This window comes from Salvelinus fontinalis, chromosome 15 (assembly GCF_029448725.1).
Source record: "Salvelinus fontinalis isolate EN_2023a chromosome 15, ASM2944872v1, whole genome shotgun sequence".
In the NCBI taxonomy this organism is placed as follows: Eukaryota; Metazoa; Chordata; class Actinopteri; order Salmoniformes; family Salmonidae; genus Salvelinus; species Salvelinus fontinalis.
The window spans coordinates 30,071,403-30,090,359 of NC_074679.1; the positions used below are offsets into that span (position 1 = coordinate 30,071,403).

Here is an 18,957-nt window from a genome sequence, read left to right on the forward strand (position 1 = left end):
TATGAGTTATTTGTATTTATTATGGATCCCCATTAGCCAATGCAGCAGCTACTCTTCCTTGGGTCCAGCAAAACTAAGGCAGTTTATACAATTTTAAAACATTACAGTACATTCACAGACTTCACAACCCACTGTGTGCCCTCAGGCTCATACGCCACCACTACCACATATCTACAGTACTAAATCCATGTGTATGTATAGTGCTTATGTTATCATGTGTGTGTGTGTGTGTGTGTGTGTGTGTGTGTGTGTGTGTGTGTGTGTGTGTCTGTACCAATGTTTGTGTTGCTTCACAGTCCCCGCTGTTCCATAAGGTGTTTTTTTTAACCTGTCCAGGATGAGGGTGCCGCTAGCGGCACTCCCCCCCCACCCCCACTGAAAAACCAGTGCCGCGAAATTCAAAAAAAATATTTTTTTTAAATATTTAACTTTCACACATTAAAGTCCAATACAGCTAATGAAAGACACAGATCTTGTGAATCCAGCCAACATGTCCGATTTTTAAAATGTTTTACAGGGAAGACACAATATGTAAAGATGTACATCTATTACCTAAAAACACATTAGCATAATCCACCATCTTTTATTTGTCCACCAACACCAGTAGCTATCACCAATTCGGCTAAACTAAGATATTTATAGCCCCTAACCAAGAAAAAAACTCATCAGATGACAGTCTGATAACATATTTATGGTATGGGATAGGTTTTGTTAGAAAAAAGTGCATATTTCAGGTAGATGGCATAGGTTACAATTGCACCCACCGTCACAAATGGACTAGAAAAACTACATAGAGCAACGTGTTTACCTACTTACTAATCATCAAACATTTCGTAAAAATACACAGCATACACTAATCGAAAGACACAGATCCTGTGAATACAGACAATATTTCAGATTTTCTAAGTGTCTTACAGCGAAAACACAATAAATCGTTATATTAGCATAGCACATAGCACATAGCAGCCCAGCATTGATTCTAGCCAAAGTGAGCGATAAAAGTCAACATCGCCAAAATATATTAATTTTTTCACTAACCTTCTCAGAATTCTTCAGATGACACTCCTGTAACATCATATTACACAATCCATATAGAGTTTGATCGAAAATGTTTATATTTAGCCACCAAAATCATGGTTAGACAATGTGAAATGTAGCCCAGCTGGTGAGAAAATGTCCGTGCGCCATATTAGACAGTGATCTACTCTTATACATAAATACTCATAAACTTGACTAAAAAATATAGGGTGGACAGGGATTGATAGACAATTTAATTCTTAATACAATCGCGGAATTACATTTTTTAAATTATCCTTACTTTTCAATACAGTTTGCGCCAAGCGAAGCTACGTCAAAAAACATGGCGTCCTAAGCCACTAACATTTTTCGACAGAAACACGATTTATCATAATAAAAATGTCCTACTTTGAGCTGTTCTTCCATCAGTATCTTGGGCAAAGGATCCTTTCTTGGGTCCAATCGTCTTTTGGTGGAAAGCTGTCCTCTTGCCATGTGGAAATGCCAACTGCGTTCGGGATGAACTGGAAGCGTGCCCAGCAATTCACAGCGTTTCAGAAATAAATGTCCCAAAATCGCACTAAACGGATATAAATTGCTATAAAACGCTTTAAATTAACTACCTTATGATGTTTTTAACTCCCATAACGAGTAGAAACATGACCAGAGTAATATTACTCCCTCCACTAATGCTAGGAACAAGTGCGGGTCGATATCCTCCAGGCGCATTACGCAGCAAGAAAAGACTTGCTAGCTACAGGTTTTTTTAATTTATAGTGCCTGTGAACGCGCAATCGACCCCATTCAAATCGTCATCACGTAAAGGCATCCAGGGGAAGACGTAAGCAGTGTCCGTATACTCATAGCAATAACAGTGCCCTTTTAACTGACTCCAGATTAGGGGCCAAAATTTCTGAAATCTGACTCCATGTCAGGGAAATTGCTGTAGAATGGGCTCTGTTCCACTTAGAGACAAAATTTAAACTCCTATAAAAACTATAGACTGTTTTCTATCCAATAATAATAATAATATGCATATTGTACGATCAAGGATTTTGTGGGAAGCCGTTTCAAAAATTACACGATTAGCATAAATAGTCACAACAGCGCCCCCATCCTCAACAGGTTTTAATCCACCTATCGTGTCAGATTTTGAAAACATATTTTACAGCGAAAGAAATCCAAGCTTTTGTGAGTGTAGCTTTCAATACTACAACAGCTAGCCCCAAATTAGCATGGTCACGAAAGTCAGAAAAGCAATAAAATGAATCGCTTACCTTAGATCATTTTCGGATGTTTGCACTCACGAGACTCCCAGTTACACAATAAATGTTCTTTTTGTTTGATAAATATTACTTTTATAACAAAAAAACGCCATTTGGGTTGCGCCTTATGTTGAGAAAACTACAGCCTCGTTCCGGTCCTGAAAGGAAGATGAAGATTTCCAAACGTATCAGATTAAAAGATATTACTAAAAATATTTATAATCATGCAATCACAAGTGAAATATACCAAAACACAGCTTAGCTTGTGCATTTGTGGCCTGCTGGAGGTCATTTTGCAGGGCTCTGGCAGTGCTCCTCATTGCACAAAGGCGTAGGTAGCGGTCTTGCTGCTGGGTTGTTGCCCTCCTACGGCCTCCTCCACGTCTCCTGATGTACTGGCCTGTCTCCTGGTAGCGCCTCCATGCTCTGGACACTACGCCGACAGACACAGCAAACCTTCTTGCCACAGCTCGCATTGATGTGCCATCCTGGATGAGCTGCACTACCTGAGCCACTTGTGTGGGTTGTAGACTCCGTCTCATGCTACCACTAGAGTGAAAGCACCGCCAGCATTCAAAAGTGACCAAAACATCAGCCAGGAAGCATAGGAACTGAGAAGTGGTCTGTGGTCACCACCTGGAGAATCACTCCTTTATTGGGGGTGTCTTGCTAATTGCCTATAATTTCCACCTTTTGTCTATTCCATTTGCACAACAGCATGTGAAATTTATTGTCAATCAGTGTTGCTTCCTAAGTGGACAATTTGATTTCACAGAAGTGTGATTGACTTGGAGTTACATTGTGTTGTTTAAGTGTTCCCTTTATTTTTTTGAGCAGTGTATATCCAAAATGTCACTTTATTTGGCGCGTTTGATCCAGAAAAACAACGGTTCCAACTTGAACAACGTGACTACAAAATATCACAAAAGTTACCTGTAAGCTTTTTCCAAACATTTAAAACTACTTTTGTAATACAACTTTAGGTATTTTTTAACGTAAATAATCGATAAAATTGAAGACGGGATGATCTGTGTTCAATACCGGAGGAAAACTATGTGTAGCATGCTTTCTGGTCACGCGCCTCTAACAAACAGTACATGTCACTGGAGCCTCATTCTGAACATGGCAACTTCTTAATTTCTCAAAGGAAAAACCTCAACCAATTTCTAAAGACTGTTGACATCCAGTGGAAGCGATAGGAACTGCAGGAAGGTCCCTTAGAAATCTGGATTCCCAATGAAAACAAATTGAAAAGAGAGTGACCTCAAAAAAAATGGTTTGTCCTCTGGGTTTTGCCTGCCAAATAAGTTCTGTTATAGTCACAGACATGATTCAAACAGTTTTAGAAACTTCAGAGTGTTTCTATCCAATACTACTAATAATATGCATATATTAGCATCTGGGACTGAGTAGGAGGCAGTTTACTCTGGGCACGCTTTTCATCCAAACGTGAAAATGCTGCCCCCTATTCTAGAGAAGTTAAGGAGCTCCTTTAGCACCTCGGACTCAGTGACCGCCTCCAGGGAGAAACTTTGTAGCGGGGCAGGGAAAAAAGAGGGAGGATCATCGGGGCTTGTTGCATTAAAAGGGGTGGGAGATGAGGAAATGTTGGAAGGGCAAGGAGGCATGGCTGAGTCAAATAGGAATCCTGATCCAACAATCCAGGCTGTATCAGGCTGTATCACATCCGGCCGTGATTAGGAGTCCCGTAGGGCGGCTCACAATTAACTCTGTGTCGTCCGGGTTTGGCCGGGGTAGGCCGTCATTATAACTAAGAATTTGTTCTTAACTGACCTGCCTAGTTAAATAAAGATTATATAAAAAATCAACAAGGAGCTATTTGAAAGTTTAATGCTTAAAAAAACATCAAATTAAATTGTTTGGGGACAGACTTGGTGGAGACAACCGAGCACCGAAGGTGTTCCTTGGTAAAGATTGCCACTCCACCACCTTTGGAAGATCTGTCTTGCTGAAAAAGGTCATAACCAGAAAGGTTAACATCAGTGTTCAAAACACTCTTTCTTAACCACGTCTCAGTAATGACTAACACGTCTGGATTGAAGCTGTGAACCCACACTTTTGATCAATTTTAGGTAATAAGCTTCTAGTGTTAAACGGCAGAAAACCCAGGCTTTTATGAGAGCATAAATCAGTGAAGCACAAGTCAGAATTGTGGCTATCAATAGTAGATGGGCCAGGGTGTACATGCACATTTCCAGATATCATTAGCAGTAATAAAATCAGGGCACGGCTGAGGACAGGGAGAGCTCTGCAATATTGATTTATGACAATTGAATGTGCATTAGATGGCAACAAGATCATAATGTACAGCAATTTCATTAGGTAACATGACTACAAAGCCTGTGAAAGGTGGTTAGATTAGGATGGGAGACCAAGAGTCCGTGTAACCAGTAGAGTCAGAGTCCCGAGTGTGGGAACAAACAGTCTGTCCCACGGTTGGGTAAACAAGCAAGTTCATAGTCAACAAAGCATGCAGGAGTCATGAGGCAAATAGCATAAAGCACAATAAAAAAATATAACGACTTGGGGCTAGCCATTGTAAGTTCAGAGTCACAAAGATGAGATGTGCACTGTTGACCAGGCCCCCTGACTTTGAGAATCTCTGACGCGACATGCATCAAGCACACCCATCTCATTAGTGGTGGTGAGAATGTCAGACTAATTTGCAATTGACTGCCATAGCCCAAAATTAAAAAGTAAACATTGGTTGTTAATTCCATAATTTTTGGGGTAAGCATTAGCCTAGCGCTAAGGCTGGCTGTAGGGGTTTGGGTAAGCATTAGCCTAGCGCCAAGTCTGACTGTGGGGGTTTGGGTTAGCATAAGGCCAATTTAGCGCTCAGGTATAATATTATAATGCAACCTGCTGTCTTGGAGTAGGAAAACTAGGGGGAAACAAATGCATTAAACCCTCCCAAGGGAGAAGAAGCATGTTACCTGGTAAACAGGGTACTCCATCCCTATTAGCTGCCTTATTGGCTTGAATAGTCAATGCCTCAGGATGAAAACCTCTCTGGACTCTACAGGAGCTTTGAATCTTAATCGAATGATCAAGATCATGGTGGCAATTTGCTATCAATTTGATTAACTGCACACTATGTCCCAGAATAATTATTGTATTCAATCTATTTACTCTTCTTCTCCTCAATCTAATATTGCTCCTATTTTGTATTTGTATTTATTAGGGATCCCCATCTGTTGCCAAGGCAGCAGCTACTCTTCCTAGTGTCAAAACACATTAAGGCACTTACATTACATATAAAACAAAATATTAAACAGTAGGGGCATACATACCCTAGGCCCAGGGGTACACTACCCTCCATTTCTCACGTTCATGCATGACTGCTCCCTATACATGACTTAACAAGGCTGATCTGTAATAAACAGGTGCTTACCAGCAGTAATCATTCATCATCATGTGTTGCTGCTTTTTACGACCCATGCTGTTATCTTTTCATCTGATTGTCCTATAGGTGAGGATAGTTATATGCTCCTCATTTACATATGAGTTTAGCTGAGGTCTCCGGGGAGGCCTTTGATGCTGTGGGAGAAAGAGAGGAGAGGGGAGGGGCCGAGGGGAAGCGATAATGGGACGGTACAGCTCCTCCGCTGACTGTTTTCACCTTTTATGTGCTTTTATGTTGCTGCAATACTTCACGTGATAAAAACAGTGTATTGAGATTCATGTTTGTAAACATTACACTATCTATGGATGTTGTTTTGTTGTTGCCTTGTGGAGACTCCCCTGCCTGCCTACCACCCGTTCCTCAATGTCTACACAAATAAAGTGGATACAGTAGCACAATAAACATGCTCCGGTCTACTGAAGGTTTTTCCGTCTTTACCATATAAGCAAAATCCTTTTGTTTGTTGTCTGCTTGTTTTCTCAGCCAATTACTTCTGTGTCCTTTCTCTGGGAAAGTTGTGTTATTACAGAGACAGTACAAAGGCACTTTGGAGAACGTGTCACTTATGTCAGAAGAGATAAAATGCTGAACAAGCTGTTAGATTGGGATATAACAGAATGTTTGTGTGAAGTGAGATATGGAACCTAAGCTACAGCTGCATTCTGTTTTTATGAGGCATTGTATTGTGTTTTATATGTTTTGGCTGGCTAGTGGGAAAGCTGCAGTTCTGCCTACTTTTGTCCTATTTAGCTCCACTCATAGAACAACTTCGTTTAGCTTTATTCAGATGACATTCGCCGAGATGGAAATGAATCCGTTGTTGTACCCCAGGTCCAGTTGGGTTGATTACATCATGCTAATTTGAGGGCCGAGGGGTTAGTGCTACATGTCAGCACATACCATATAGTTTTGCACAATGACCCTGACCCTAACAAAACCTTTACCATGTCCCCTTCTTCTCTGTGTCTCCTCCAGGGTATTAGCAGTCTGTTCAGCTCTCTGAAGGTGGTGCGTCTGCTGCGTCTGGGCCGGGTGGCCCGTAAACTGGACCACTATCTGGAATATGGAGCAGCTGTATTGGTCCTACTGGTGTGTGTGTTTGGCCTGGTGGCTCACTGGCTGGCCTGCATCTGGTACAGCATTGGCGACTACGAGGTCATTGACGAGGTCACCAACACTATCAAGACGGACAGCTGGCTCTACCAGTTAGCTATCAACCTCGGCTCGCCTTATTGCTTCAATGCCAGCGGCTCAGGCCAATGGGAGGGTGGCCCCGGAAAAGACTCTCTGTACATCACGTCTCTTTACTTCACCATGACCAGCCTGACCACCATCGGGTTCGGCAACATTGCCCCCACCACGGATGGAGAGAAGATCTTCTCTGTGGCCATGATGATGGTGGGCTGTAAGTAATGGGCTTGGTTGTTTTCCCTTCTCCATGGTGTTGGATGGTTGGATGGCTAGCTGGTTGATTGGTTGGATGGCTAGCTGGTTGGTTGGTTGGTTGGATGGCTAGCTGGTTGGTTTGTTGGTTGGTTGGATGGATGGATGGTTGTTTGGCTGGTTAGTTGATTAGTTGGCTGGGTGGGCAGCAGTTCCAGGGAGATTGCTGATAGTACAGAGTGATGATGGAGAGAATAGATCTTCACGATTACGATAGCGAGCAATGATGACACGTTGATGATTAATGACACAATACTCCCCATCGTCTGTCAGCATAATCTTGGGTGGCAATCTGAGCAACAAAGAGAGAGATGAGGATAGGCTGCTCTCAGATAGAGCGAGAGAAACATACTGTAGAGAATGCTTTATTCCACTGCTGTAAACAGATCTGATGGTATTTGGGTCTCCTCTATCTGCCAGCTCTGCAAGTCCTCTGGGCTGTCCTGTCCTGTCCTGTCCTGTCCTGTGATAGTCAGGGGCTCACACTGTGTCAGTATGATTCTGTAGACTGTCAGAGCCAGGCTAGCCAATAAACAACAGAGCAAAATGATCTGTTTCCCTCTGAGTTGTCTGGGCATAGCTGATAGTGTTTGCATGGCGTGCCACTGTGCCACAGCCACCTAGCACACAAAACAGACAACACTGTGTCGTTTGTGTTTTGGACCCATGTGAGTGTGAGTAGTGGAGCTGAACAGAGATAAGATTGGTTCAGCAGCCCCAGTCAGAGGAGCTCACTCAGTGAAGTGATCACAGGCTTATTAATTGGCACATTTTCCCATTACTCTGGATAAGGCCATTCTTACCTCCTGCTCATCCCCCTCTCACCTCTTTCTCTGGCTGTCAGAAATCACTTTTAGATTAATGATCCACTTAGCTATCAGGAGCTGATAGGAGGGTGTTGTACAAATTGTATTAACATGCATGTACACGCCCACACTTACAATACATGCAATGCACATGTTAGCACCTACATACACTTTTGCAAACATTATGCCATTACTCATATACTGTATGCACATGAAAAGTTTATTTCCAAAATGCTATATCCAACCATTTTTTAAATTTGTAATTTCTCATCAGAAATGAGAACACACCTTAATGTGTGATTTTTTTATTAATGGATTTTAAATGTGTTCTTTTGCAAAACACTATATATATCCATTGTTTAGCTGGAATGTAATGTTTGTATCCTGTATTTTTGACTGTGATATGTGGTTAGCTCACCTAGCTATCTTAAGACGAATGCACTTACTGTAAGTAACTATGGATAAGAGAATCTGCTAAATTGCAAAAATGTCAAATGTAAATATTTTACATACAGATTTCATATTACTGTATTGACTTATACGACTGTGTAAAACCTCTCAGTACTACTTATTTCTCTGAGAGTGAGGCGGATATATAGCATTTAGCAAAAAAACATGATTATTTGTCTCTCTGAAATGAAATCATCAAGTGATTTTAAATAATACACGTCTGTCATTGAACAACCCCATGCCATGATTGGATAGTGAAAAAGCACACCAATCTCTTTCATAATTATTCCTCACAAGTCCAAAAACGAACAGCTTAATTAAATAGTACCCGCAAAACACCAGTCTCGTCAACAGTGAAGAGGCGACTCCAGGATGCTGGCCTCCTAGGCAGAATTGCAAAGAAAAAGCCATATCTCAGACTGGCCAATAAAAAGAAAAGATTAAGATGGGCAAAAGAACACAGACACTGGACAGAGGAACTCTGCCTAGAAGAACAGCATCCCAGAGTTGCCTCTTCACTGTTGACGCTGAGACTGGTGTTTTGTGGGTACTATTTAATGAAGCTGCCAGTTGAGGACTTGTGAGGCATCTGTTTCTCAAACTAGACACTCTAATGTACTTGTCCTCTTGCTCAGTTGTGCACCGGGGCCTCCCACTCCTCTTTCTATTCTGTTTAGAGACAGTTTACGCTGTTCTGTGACGGGAGTAGTACACAGCGTTGTACGAGATCTTCAGTTTCTTGGCAATTTCTCGCGTGGAATATCCTTCATTTCTCAGAACAAGAATACACTGACGATTTTCAGAAGAAAGTTCTTTGTTTCTGGCCATTTTGAGCCTGTAAATGAACCCACAAATGCTGATGCTCCAGATACTCAACTAGTCTAAAGAAAGCCAGTTTTATTGCTTCTTTAATCAGCACATCAATAATTGCAAAAGGGTTTTCTAATGATAAATTAGCCTTTTAAAATGATAAACTTGGATTTGCTAACACAACGTGCCATTAGAACACAGGAGTGATGGTTGCTGATAATGGGCCTCTGTACGCCTATGTAAATATTCCATTAAAAATCAGCCATTTTGAGATACAATAGTCATCTACATCATTAAGAATGTCTACACTGTATTTCTGATCAATTTGCTGTTATTGTAAGGGACAAAAATATTTGCTTTTCTTTCAATAACAAGGACATTTCTAAGTGTATATAATTCCTCTACATCATCTTGAATACATGCCAGTAAAACTATAAATGCACACACTTATTTGCATTTGTCGGTTCATGCACACAGGCACATGCATACACACACATGCATGCACACATGCATGCACGCGCACACAAATACAGTACAGTTGTGAACACATAAGTTGTAATAAAAGTAGAGAAATTAAAGCACATTCCAACCTCACTGCTGTCTGTGTTTCTGTGAGGATGAGGTTTTATTATGAGAGGTAAATCAAAGACATGGATTATTAGTCGACCCTATCCCATTCACTGGGAATTATGGGAATTACCTGAGCTCAGCTCGTCAGCAGGCGGATGGCAAGGGCGCTGGGCGGAAGTATGGAGTAAAGGACGGGTTTTGCCTGAGGAGCCTGCGCTTGATGGCCGAGTCTGTAAAACAGTAGAGACTTCTTCTCCCCAGTGAGTGAGGGAATGAGAGAGGAGACAAGAGAGGCAGAGCAGTGAACTATAGAGCGGTTTTATTTGAGCAGAATCGCTTCGGCGGATGTAAAAGTGTATTTAAAACCATAACACATGATTGGGGTTGTGTAAGGATCAGGATTAATTCCATCAGTTGCAAAGAGGAAGCTTCAATATCTACTGTTTCTGTGCCATGATGTCCACAGATCTCACCAAGCAGATTGGCATTTATGTTTTCCCCCAGTCCCCCTCCCCATTTGAGGACTTATTACCCAGTGATCAGCCCAGAGTCAGGCCTGAGAAACAGTGATGGGGCGTGGGTGGAGGAGGTCTGAGGGCGTTGACAGAGAAGCAGCTCAGAGTGTCTCTCCCCCTTGGGCTTTTTAGCTCCCATGCCCTGATTAATGGAAAGAGAGAGGGGGAAGAACGATAGAGATTTCAAGGGACAGACACAGAAGCATAAAAATATACACAGTAGGTTGAAGAACAAGTGATGACAAAGAGAGAGAGGGAGGGAGCTGTGTTGTCCTGCCTGCCCTGATCCATCCTGCAGTGGAATTGGAGAGCTTTGCTTTCTCTGGCTGCTCTGTCTGCAGGGCGATTAGTCTAATCCATAAAGGGGTGTCGTTCTCTGCACTCTCTGCTCTCTCTCTCTCCAGGAGTCCTCTAAACTGACTCATCCGGGTCACTGCTAATCCCACATCAAGTGGCCCAAATCAGGGGAGGCTCAGCCCAAAACCAGCTCCTTTACTCTGGAGGTGACTGCTGCCTCTGTGTCTGTATCCTGTGAGTGGGTGCCTGGCTGCTTCCATATCACGGGCGTGCACGTGTGTGTGCACACATGCATGTTCGGGTGTGCGAGAGTGTGTGTAGAGGTTCTGTGTGTGGTTGGGTGAGTTTGTTTAGTTTAGTTGATTAGGATCCACATTATACAATGCAGTCGGAAAGTATTCAGACCCCTTGACTTTTTCCACATATTGTTACGTTACAGCCTTATTCTAAAATGGATTCAATAGTTTTTTTCTCTCATCAATCTACACACAATATCCCATAATGACAATGCATATAATTTTTTTTGCAAATGTATAAAAAAACAAGTATTTACATAAGAATTCAGACCCTTTACTCAGTACTTTGTTGACACACCTTTGGTAGCGATTATAGACTCGAGTCTTCTTGGGTATGATGCTACAAGCTTGGCACACTGATATTTGGGGACTTTCTCATATTCTTCTCTGCAGATCTTCTGAAGCTCTGTCAGGTTGGCTGCACAGCTATTTTCAGGTATCTCCAGAGATGTTCGATCGGGTTCAAGTCCGGGCTCTGGATGGGCCACTCAAGGACATTCAGAGACTTGTCCCAAAGCCACTTCTGCGTTGTCTTGGCTGTGTGCTTAGGGTCGTTGTTCTGTTGGAAGGTGAACCTTCTGAACCCCAGTCGGAGATCCTGCACGCTCTGGAGCAGGTTTTCATCAAGGTTTTCATCAGACCAGAGAATCTTGTTTCTCATGGTCTGAGAGTCCTTTAGGTGCCTTTTGGCAAACTCCAAGTGGGCTGTCATGTGCCTTTTACTGAGGAGTGGATTCTATCTGGCCACTCTACCATAAAGGCCTGATTGGTGGAGTGCTGCAGAGATGGTTGTCCTTCTGGAAGGTTCTCCCATCTCCACTGAGGTACTCTAGAGCTCTGTCAGAGTGACCATCGGAATTTTGGTCACCTTCCTGACCAAGCCCCTTCTCCCCTGATTGCTCAGTTTGGCCGGGCGGCAAGCTCTAGGAAGAGTCTTGGCGGTTCCAAACTTCTTCCAATTAAGAATGATGTAGGCCACTGTGTTCTTGGGGACCTTCAGTGCTGCAGCAATGTGTTGATACTCTTCCCTAGATCTGTGCCTAAAAAAAATCCTGTCCTGGAGCTCTACAGACAATTCCTTTAACCTCATGGCTTGGTTTTTTTCTCTGACATGCACTGTCAACTGCGGGACTTTATATAGATAGGTGTGTGCCTTTCCAAATCATGTCCAATCAATTTAATTTACCACAAGTTGACTCCAATCAAGTTGTAGAAACATCAAGGATGATCAATGGAAACAGGATGGACCTGAGCTCAATTTCGAGGCTCATAGCAAAGTGTCTGAATACTTATGTAAATATGACCTTCTAGGCAGAGTTGCAAAGAAAAAGCCATATGTCAGACTGGCCAATAAAAATAAAATATTAAGATGGGCAAAAGATCACAGACACTCTTCACTGTTGACGTTGAGACTGGTGTTTTGCGGGTACTATTTAATGAAGCTGCCAGTTGAGGACTTGTGAGGCGTCTGTTTCTCAAACTAGACACTCTAATGTACTTGTCCTCTTGCTCAGTTGTGCACCGGGGCCTCCCACTCTTTCTATTCTGGTTAGAGACCGTTTGCACTGTTCTGTGAGGGGAGTAGTACACAGCGTTGTACGAGATCTTTAGTTTCTTGGCAATTTCTCGCATGGAATAGCCTTCATTTCTCATTTCTTGTTTCTGGCTATTTTGAGCCTGTAATTGAACCCACAAATGCTGATGATCCAGGTACTCAACTAGTCTAAAGAAGGCCAGTTTTATTGCTTCTATAATCAGGACAACAGTTTTCAGCTGTGTTAACATAATTGCAAAAGGGTTTTCTAATGATAAATTAGCCTTTTAAAATGATAAACTTGGATTTGCTAACACAACGTGCCATTGGAACACAAGCGTGATGGTTGCTGATAATGGGCATCTGTACGCCTATGTAGATATTCCATAAAAAATCTGCCGTTTCCAGCTACAATAGTCATTTACAACATTAACAATGTCTACACTGTATTTCTGATCAATTTGATGTTATTTTAATGGTCAAACAATGTGCTTTTCTTTCAAAACAACGACATTTTAAGTGACCCCAAACTTTTGAACGGTAGTGTATATAAATATTTACAGTTTGAAAGCGTATTTTACACACACCTTAGCCAAATACATTTAAACTCAGTTTTTCAAAACTCCTGACATTTAAGGATCACCACTTTATTTTAAGAATGTGAAATGTCAGAATAATAGTACAGAATTATTTATTTCAGCTTTTATTTCTTTCATCACATTCCCAGTGGGTCAGAAGTTTACATACACTCAATTAGTATTTGGTAGCATTGCCTTTATATTATTTAACTTGGCTAAAACATTTCAGGTAGCCTTCCCCAAGCTTCCCACAATAAGTTGGGTTAATATTGGCCCATTCCTCCTGACAGAGCTGGTGTAACTGAATCAGGTTTGTAGGCCTCCTTGCTCGCACATGCTTTTTCAGTTCTGCCCACACATTTTCTATGGGATTGAGGTCAGGGCTTTGTGATGGCCACTCCAATACCTTTTGTTGACTTTGTTGTCCTTAATCCATTTTGCCACAACTTTGGAAGTATGCTTGGGGTCATTGTCCATTTGGAAGATCCATTTGCGACCAAGTTTAACTTCCTGACTAATGTCTTCATGTTGCTTCAATATATCCACATACTTTTCCTGCCTCATGATGCCATCAATTCTGTGAAGTGCACCAGTCCCTCCTGCAGCAAAACACCCCCACAACATGATGCTACCACCCTCGTGCTTCACAGTTGGGATGGTGTTCTTCAGCTTGCAAGCTTCCCCCTTTTCCTCCAAACATAACGATGGTCATTATTGCCAAACAGCTATATTTCTGTTTCATCAGACCAGAGGACATTTCTCCAAAAGTACGATCTTTGTCCCCATGTGCAGTTGCAAACCGTAGTCTGGCTTTTTTATGGTGGTTTTGGAGCAGTGGCTTCTTCCTTGCTGAGCGGCCTTTCAGGTTATGTCGCTATAGGGCTCGTTTTACTGTGGATATAGATACTTTTGTACCGGTTTCCTCCAGCATCTTCACAAGGTCCATTGCTGATGTTCTGGGATTGATTTTCACTTTTCGCACCAAAGTACATTCATCTCTAGGAGACAAACCGCGTCTCCTTCCTGAGCGGTATAATGGCTGCATGATCCCATGGTGTTTATACTTGCGTACAATTTTTTGTACAGATGAACGTGGTACCTTCAGGCGTTTGGAATTTGCTCCCAAGGATGAACCAGACTTGTGGAGTTCTACAATTTTATTTCTGAGGTCTTGGCTGATTTCTTTTGATTTTGCCATGATGCCAAGGATAGAGGCACTGAGTATGAAGGTAGGCCTTGAAATACATCCACAGGTACACCTCCAATTGACTCAAATTATGTCAATTAGCCTATCAGAAGCTTCTAAAGCCATGACATCATTTTCTGGAATTTTCCAAGCTGTTTAAAGGCACAGTCAACTTAGTATGTAAACTTCTAACCCACTGGAATTGTGAATTATAAGTGAAATAATCTGTCTGTAAACAATTGTTGGAAAAATTACTTGTGTCATGCACGAAGTAGATGTCCTAACCGACTTGCCAAAAATATAGTTTATTAACAAGAAATTTGTGGAGTGGTTGAAAAATTTGTTTTAACAACCTAAGTGTATGTAAACTTCTGACTTTAACTGTATATGTATATATTCAGTACCAATCAAAAGTTTGGACACACCTCAAGTTTTTTAATAAAAAAAAATATATATTTTCTACATTGTAGAATAATAGTGAGACATCAAAACTATGAAATATCAAATATAGAATCATGTAGTAACCAAAAAAGTGTTAAACAAAGCAACATATATTTTATATTTGAGATTCTTGAAAGTAGCCACCCTTTGCCTTGATAGCAGCTTTGCACACTCTTGGCATTCTCTCAACCAGCTTCATTAGGTAGTCACCAGGAATGCATTTCAATTAACAGGTGTGCCTTGTTAAAAGTACATTTGTGGAATTTCTTTCCTTCTTAATTAATGCGTTTGAGCCAATCAGTTGTGTTGTGACAAGGTAGGGGTGGTATACAGAAGATAGCCCTATTTGGTAAAAGACCAAGTCCATATTATGGCAAGAACAGCTCAAATAAGCAAAGAGAAACACGAAGCAATGGACATTAAACTGGTGGAGATCTGTCCTTTGGTCTGATGAGTCCAAATTTTAGATTTTTGGTTTCAACCGCCGTGTCTTTGTGAGACGCAGAGTAGGTGAACGGATGATCTCCGCATATATGGTTCCCACCGTGAAGCATGGTGGAGGAGGTGTGGGGGTGCTTTGCTGGTGACACTGTCTGTGATTTATTTAGAATTCAAGGGACACTTAACCAGCATTGCTCCGACAGCATTCTGCAGCGATACCCATCCCATGTGGTTTGGTGGGACTATCATTTGTTTTTCAACAGGACAATGACCCAACACATCTCCAGGCTGTGTAAGGGTTATTATTTCATCGTTTTGATGTCTTCACTATTATTCTACAATGTGGAAAATAAAAACCCTTGAATGAGTAGGTGTGTCCAAACTTTTGACTGGTACTGTACATATACACTAATTGTACAAAACATTAAGAACACCTTCTCTTCCATGACAGTCTGACCAGGTGAATCCAGGTGAAAGCTATGATCCCTTATTGATGTCACCTATTAAATCAACTGCAATCAGTGTAGATGAAGGGACAGGTTAAAGAAGGATTTTTAATTCTTGAGACAATTGAGACATGGATTGTGTATGCATACCATTCAGAGCGTGAATGGGCAAGACAAAATAGTTAATTGCCCTTGAATGGGGTATGGTAGTAGGTGCCAGGCGCACTGGTTTGTGTTAAGAACTACAACGCTGCTGTGTTTTTCACGCTCAACAGTTTCCCGTGTGTATCAAGAATGGTCCACCACCCAAAAGACCTCCAGCCAACTTGACACAACTGTGGGAAGCATTGGAGTCAACATGGGCAGGCATCCCTGTGGAATGCTTTCAACACCTTGTAGAGTCTCTGCCACGACGAATTAAGGCTGTTCTGAGGGCAAAAGGGGGGTTGCAACTCAATATTAGAAAGGTGTCCTTAATGTTTTGTACACTCTGTGTATGTATACATCGAAATCCCGATGTGGCCCTCGAGCTAAAAACTCTGTCCGGCCCTGAGTTAGAAGGCCTACTTCTCTGCTCTTGAGAGGAGCTGGCTACTGTACCTGTAGACTTTTAGCAATTGTGCTAAGCTAACGATGTGCTAATTTACATTATCTCCAAACTGCACACAGAGACATAAATATGGTATCCATAAGGTCATCTGACTCTGGGTAAGTAGGAAAATGACCTAAATTTAAAGATCTCACAGTTTCCCTTTAATCCCACTGGCATGGTGACCTTGCACTTTCTCTCTAAATGTTTGGGAATATTTGTCACGTTCGTCGTAATGTGGAAGACAGGAGGACCAAGGCGCAGCGTGATATAAATACATTCTTCTCTTTTAATGAAACGAAGAACACTTAAACAAACTTACAACACAACGTGCCACTATATAATAAACAAGTGCAGACACAGGCAACTTACACATAGACAATAACCCACCAAATACCCAATGGAATATGGCTGCCTAAATATGGTTCCCAATTAGAGACAACGATAAACAGCTGCCTCTAATTGAGAACCAATCTAGGCAACCATAGACATACAAACACCTAGACAAGTAAAAACACCATAAACATAAAAAAAAACCTAGACAAGACAAAACACATATATCCCCCATGTCACACCCTGACCTAACCAAAATAATAAAGAAAACAAAGATTACTAAGGTCAGGGCGTGACAATATTTCTAGCTGAGGTTTTGCGTCAGAGTTTAGGCTCTCCCTCCTTTTGGAGCACAGCATGTAGACCGTGGTTGGGGGGACTTCCTCTATGACTCTTACATCGCAGGGCTAAGAGGGGGTTTCCACTGTCATTATGACCTGCCTCATTTGACACGTTGGCATGCCAACGGGTCAGGGGGACTTAGCTCAAGTGTTTGAGTGTGCAAGGGTTATGCAAGTGTTTCGTAAAATAGTTGATCCTCTACTAAACAAAATCACCAGTCTTGCATTACAGTATTATGCAATCCTTAATCAGTAACTCATGAATACTAGTTTCATATTTGCACTCTCCATGCAAATTACCCAAGGGTTGCATTTCTACTGATTCTGACACCATTTCCATAATTATCACCGTTCTAATTGTCCCTGTGGGCTATCTCCCTGACTCATTCATTTGTGATTCTCATTTTCCATCGACCCAATCTTCCCATGTGAAAAGTCCTGAAACACGGGAAATCAATTTTTTATTATAATTATTTCATTTCTCACAGCGATTTATGCAGGGCTGAACGGGTAGAGTCTGCAGTCTGACTTGCAATGGGGATAACTGAATCCAGCAGGTGCCAGGCGTGATGGATTGGACCTCTTAAGTGTAATTGCAGACAGTGTGAGTTGGGGTCTGGCTGCACGTGTCATGAACGTTTATTCATAGCACTGATACAGGATGAACCCGCTCACCTGCTCTTCTTTAAGGGTTCCTTTATTCAAGAAGCTGTGAATAATGCCTTTAGAAGTAGGAGCCTTTAGAAGATGTCCTTCTCAGTTTACACAGCCTACAAAACCCCTCCCAGTCCCTCAGACACCTAACCTGATATGGAGTTAAATGAAACCTGAATTAATGTCCATGTCTGTAGCTACACTATCTGATGCTACCAGAATGTAGCCTTGTGCACAGTAAAGCCATCAAATAAATGGGGTGTTACTTCAGCTTACGTTGCTAGTTTCCGCTCGTTACAGTATATACCTGCTGGTGTGTGAGTGATGAGGGTGAGTGGTCCCAGTGTTTACCTGGCCAGGTGGTTCTCTGAGTGGTCCTCCATGACTTCATTATGGTTCTCCCCTAAGCCTCTGACGGAGAACCCCCTATGGCCTTGTTACCTTCAACAGCAGACCCACAGGACTGGTTATATTTGTTTCGCAGCTTAATTCAATCCCCCAGGTGTGCTGCCACTGTTAAATTCTTCTCACAACACGCAGTGTGATTAGCACTCCTGCAACATTCATGCAACAAATACAGCAAGGTGGTCGCTCGTGGTCATCAGTCTGGTTATTATTTTAATCATGATCAATGAATGGAATTAAAGGATTGAATGAGGCGATTTATCTTTGTTCATAACATTTTATTTATTGGCAGTGTCTGTGTGTTCTAATGGAAATTCCTCTCAAATTCACAATTTTTTCAGTGAGAGAAACATTTACATAACCATTTATGATATCAGTCATTGTTCAGTATGACTGATATAAATGACTGTTATGAAAAAGCGCTCTACTTTTGATGTTGTGTTATGAATGTTCCCCTCTGTGTATGTTTACTGTGCCAGTGTAACTAGTAAAGAGCAGATGTTCTACTACAGATCAGAACTCCCCCTCCCCCCTCGGCCTCTACAAAAGCCATTATCTTCTCTAAATAGCATCAAATTGACTATTAAGTTGACCTAATGAAAAATAAACCCCACAATGTCAACGCTAAATAATATTTCTTTACTCAATGAGAATTCTGATGATAGAAATGATAGTTCCCTCTTGGGGGTGAGAGTATGACTTATGCATGCTGCCTCTGCACATTGTTCAGTCAATTATTACTTAGAGACACTGCAAGAATGTTTACTTAGAAAGGGAAGGCCTGATACACAATTACACCTTGTCAAAATAGATTTACACGGTTGTGGTACTTTTGGAAAGAAAAGTAGTTTCAATTGGCTGTTAGTGCCAGTGATTGGCTGCTTGACCATTGCGTCATAGACATTTATTGGACATTAATGTGTTGAGTTGTGGTTTTGGACCAGGCTCTGCAATGTAGTCTCAAGGCAATTCGTATTATTCTGTTAAATAAATCTGTGACACTCCATTTAGTATGATGTGTTATGTTACGTTAGGTTACATTATGAATGGAATAGTGGTCGTACAATATCATACGAATTAGAGGACGTATAGTATCATACGTCTTACCAGGTC

General features: G+C 41.6%; 1 protein-coding gene across 1 annotated transcript in view; it reads left to right on the top strand.

The window, feature by feature from the left end:
• LOC129811756 (potassium voltage-gated channel subfamily H member 5-like) overlaps positions 1-18,957 on the top strand; it is a 100,487-nt gene that overhangs the window by 44,531 nt on the left and 36,999 nt on the right. Inside the window, exon 7 of the mRNA XM_055863321.1 lies at positions 6,685-7,114. Within this exon, the coding sequence (XP_055719296.1) occupies positions 6,685-7,114 (430 nt within the window). The remainder of the gene's footprint in view (positions 1-6,684; positions 7,115-18,957) is intronic.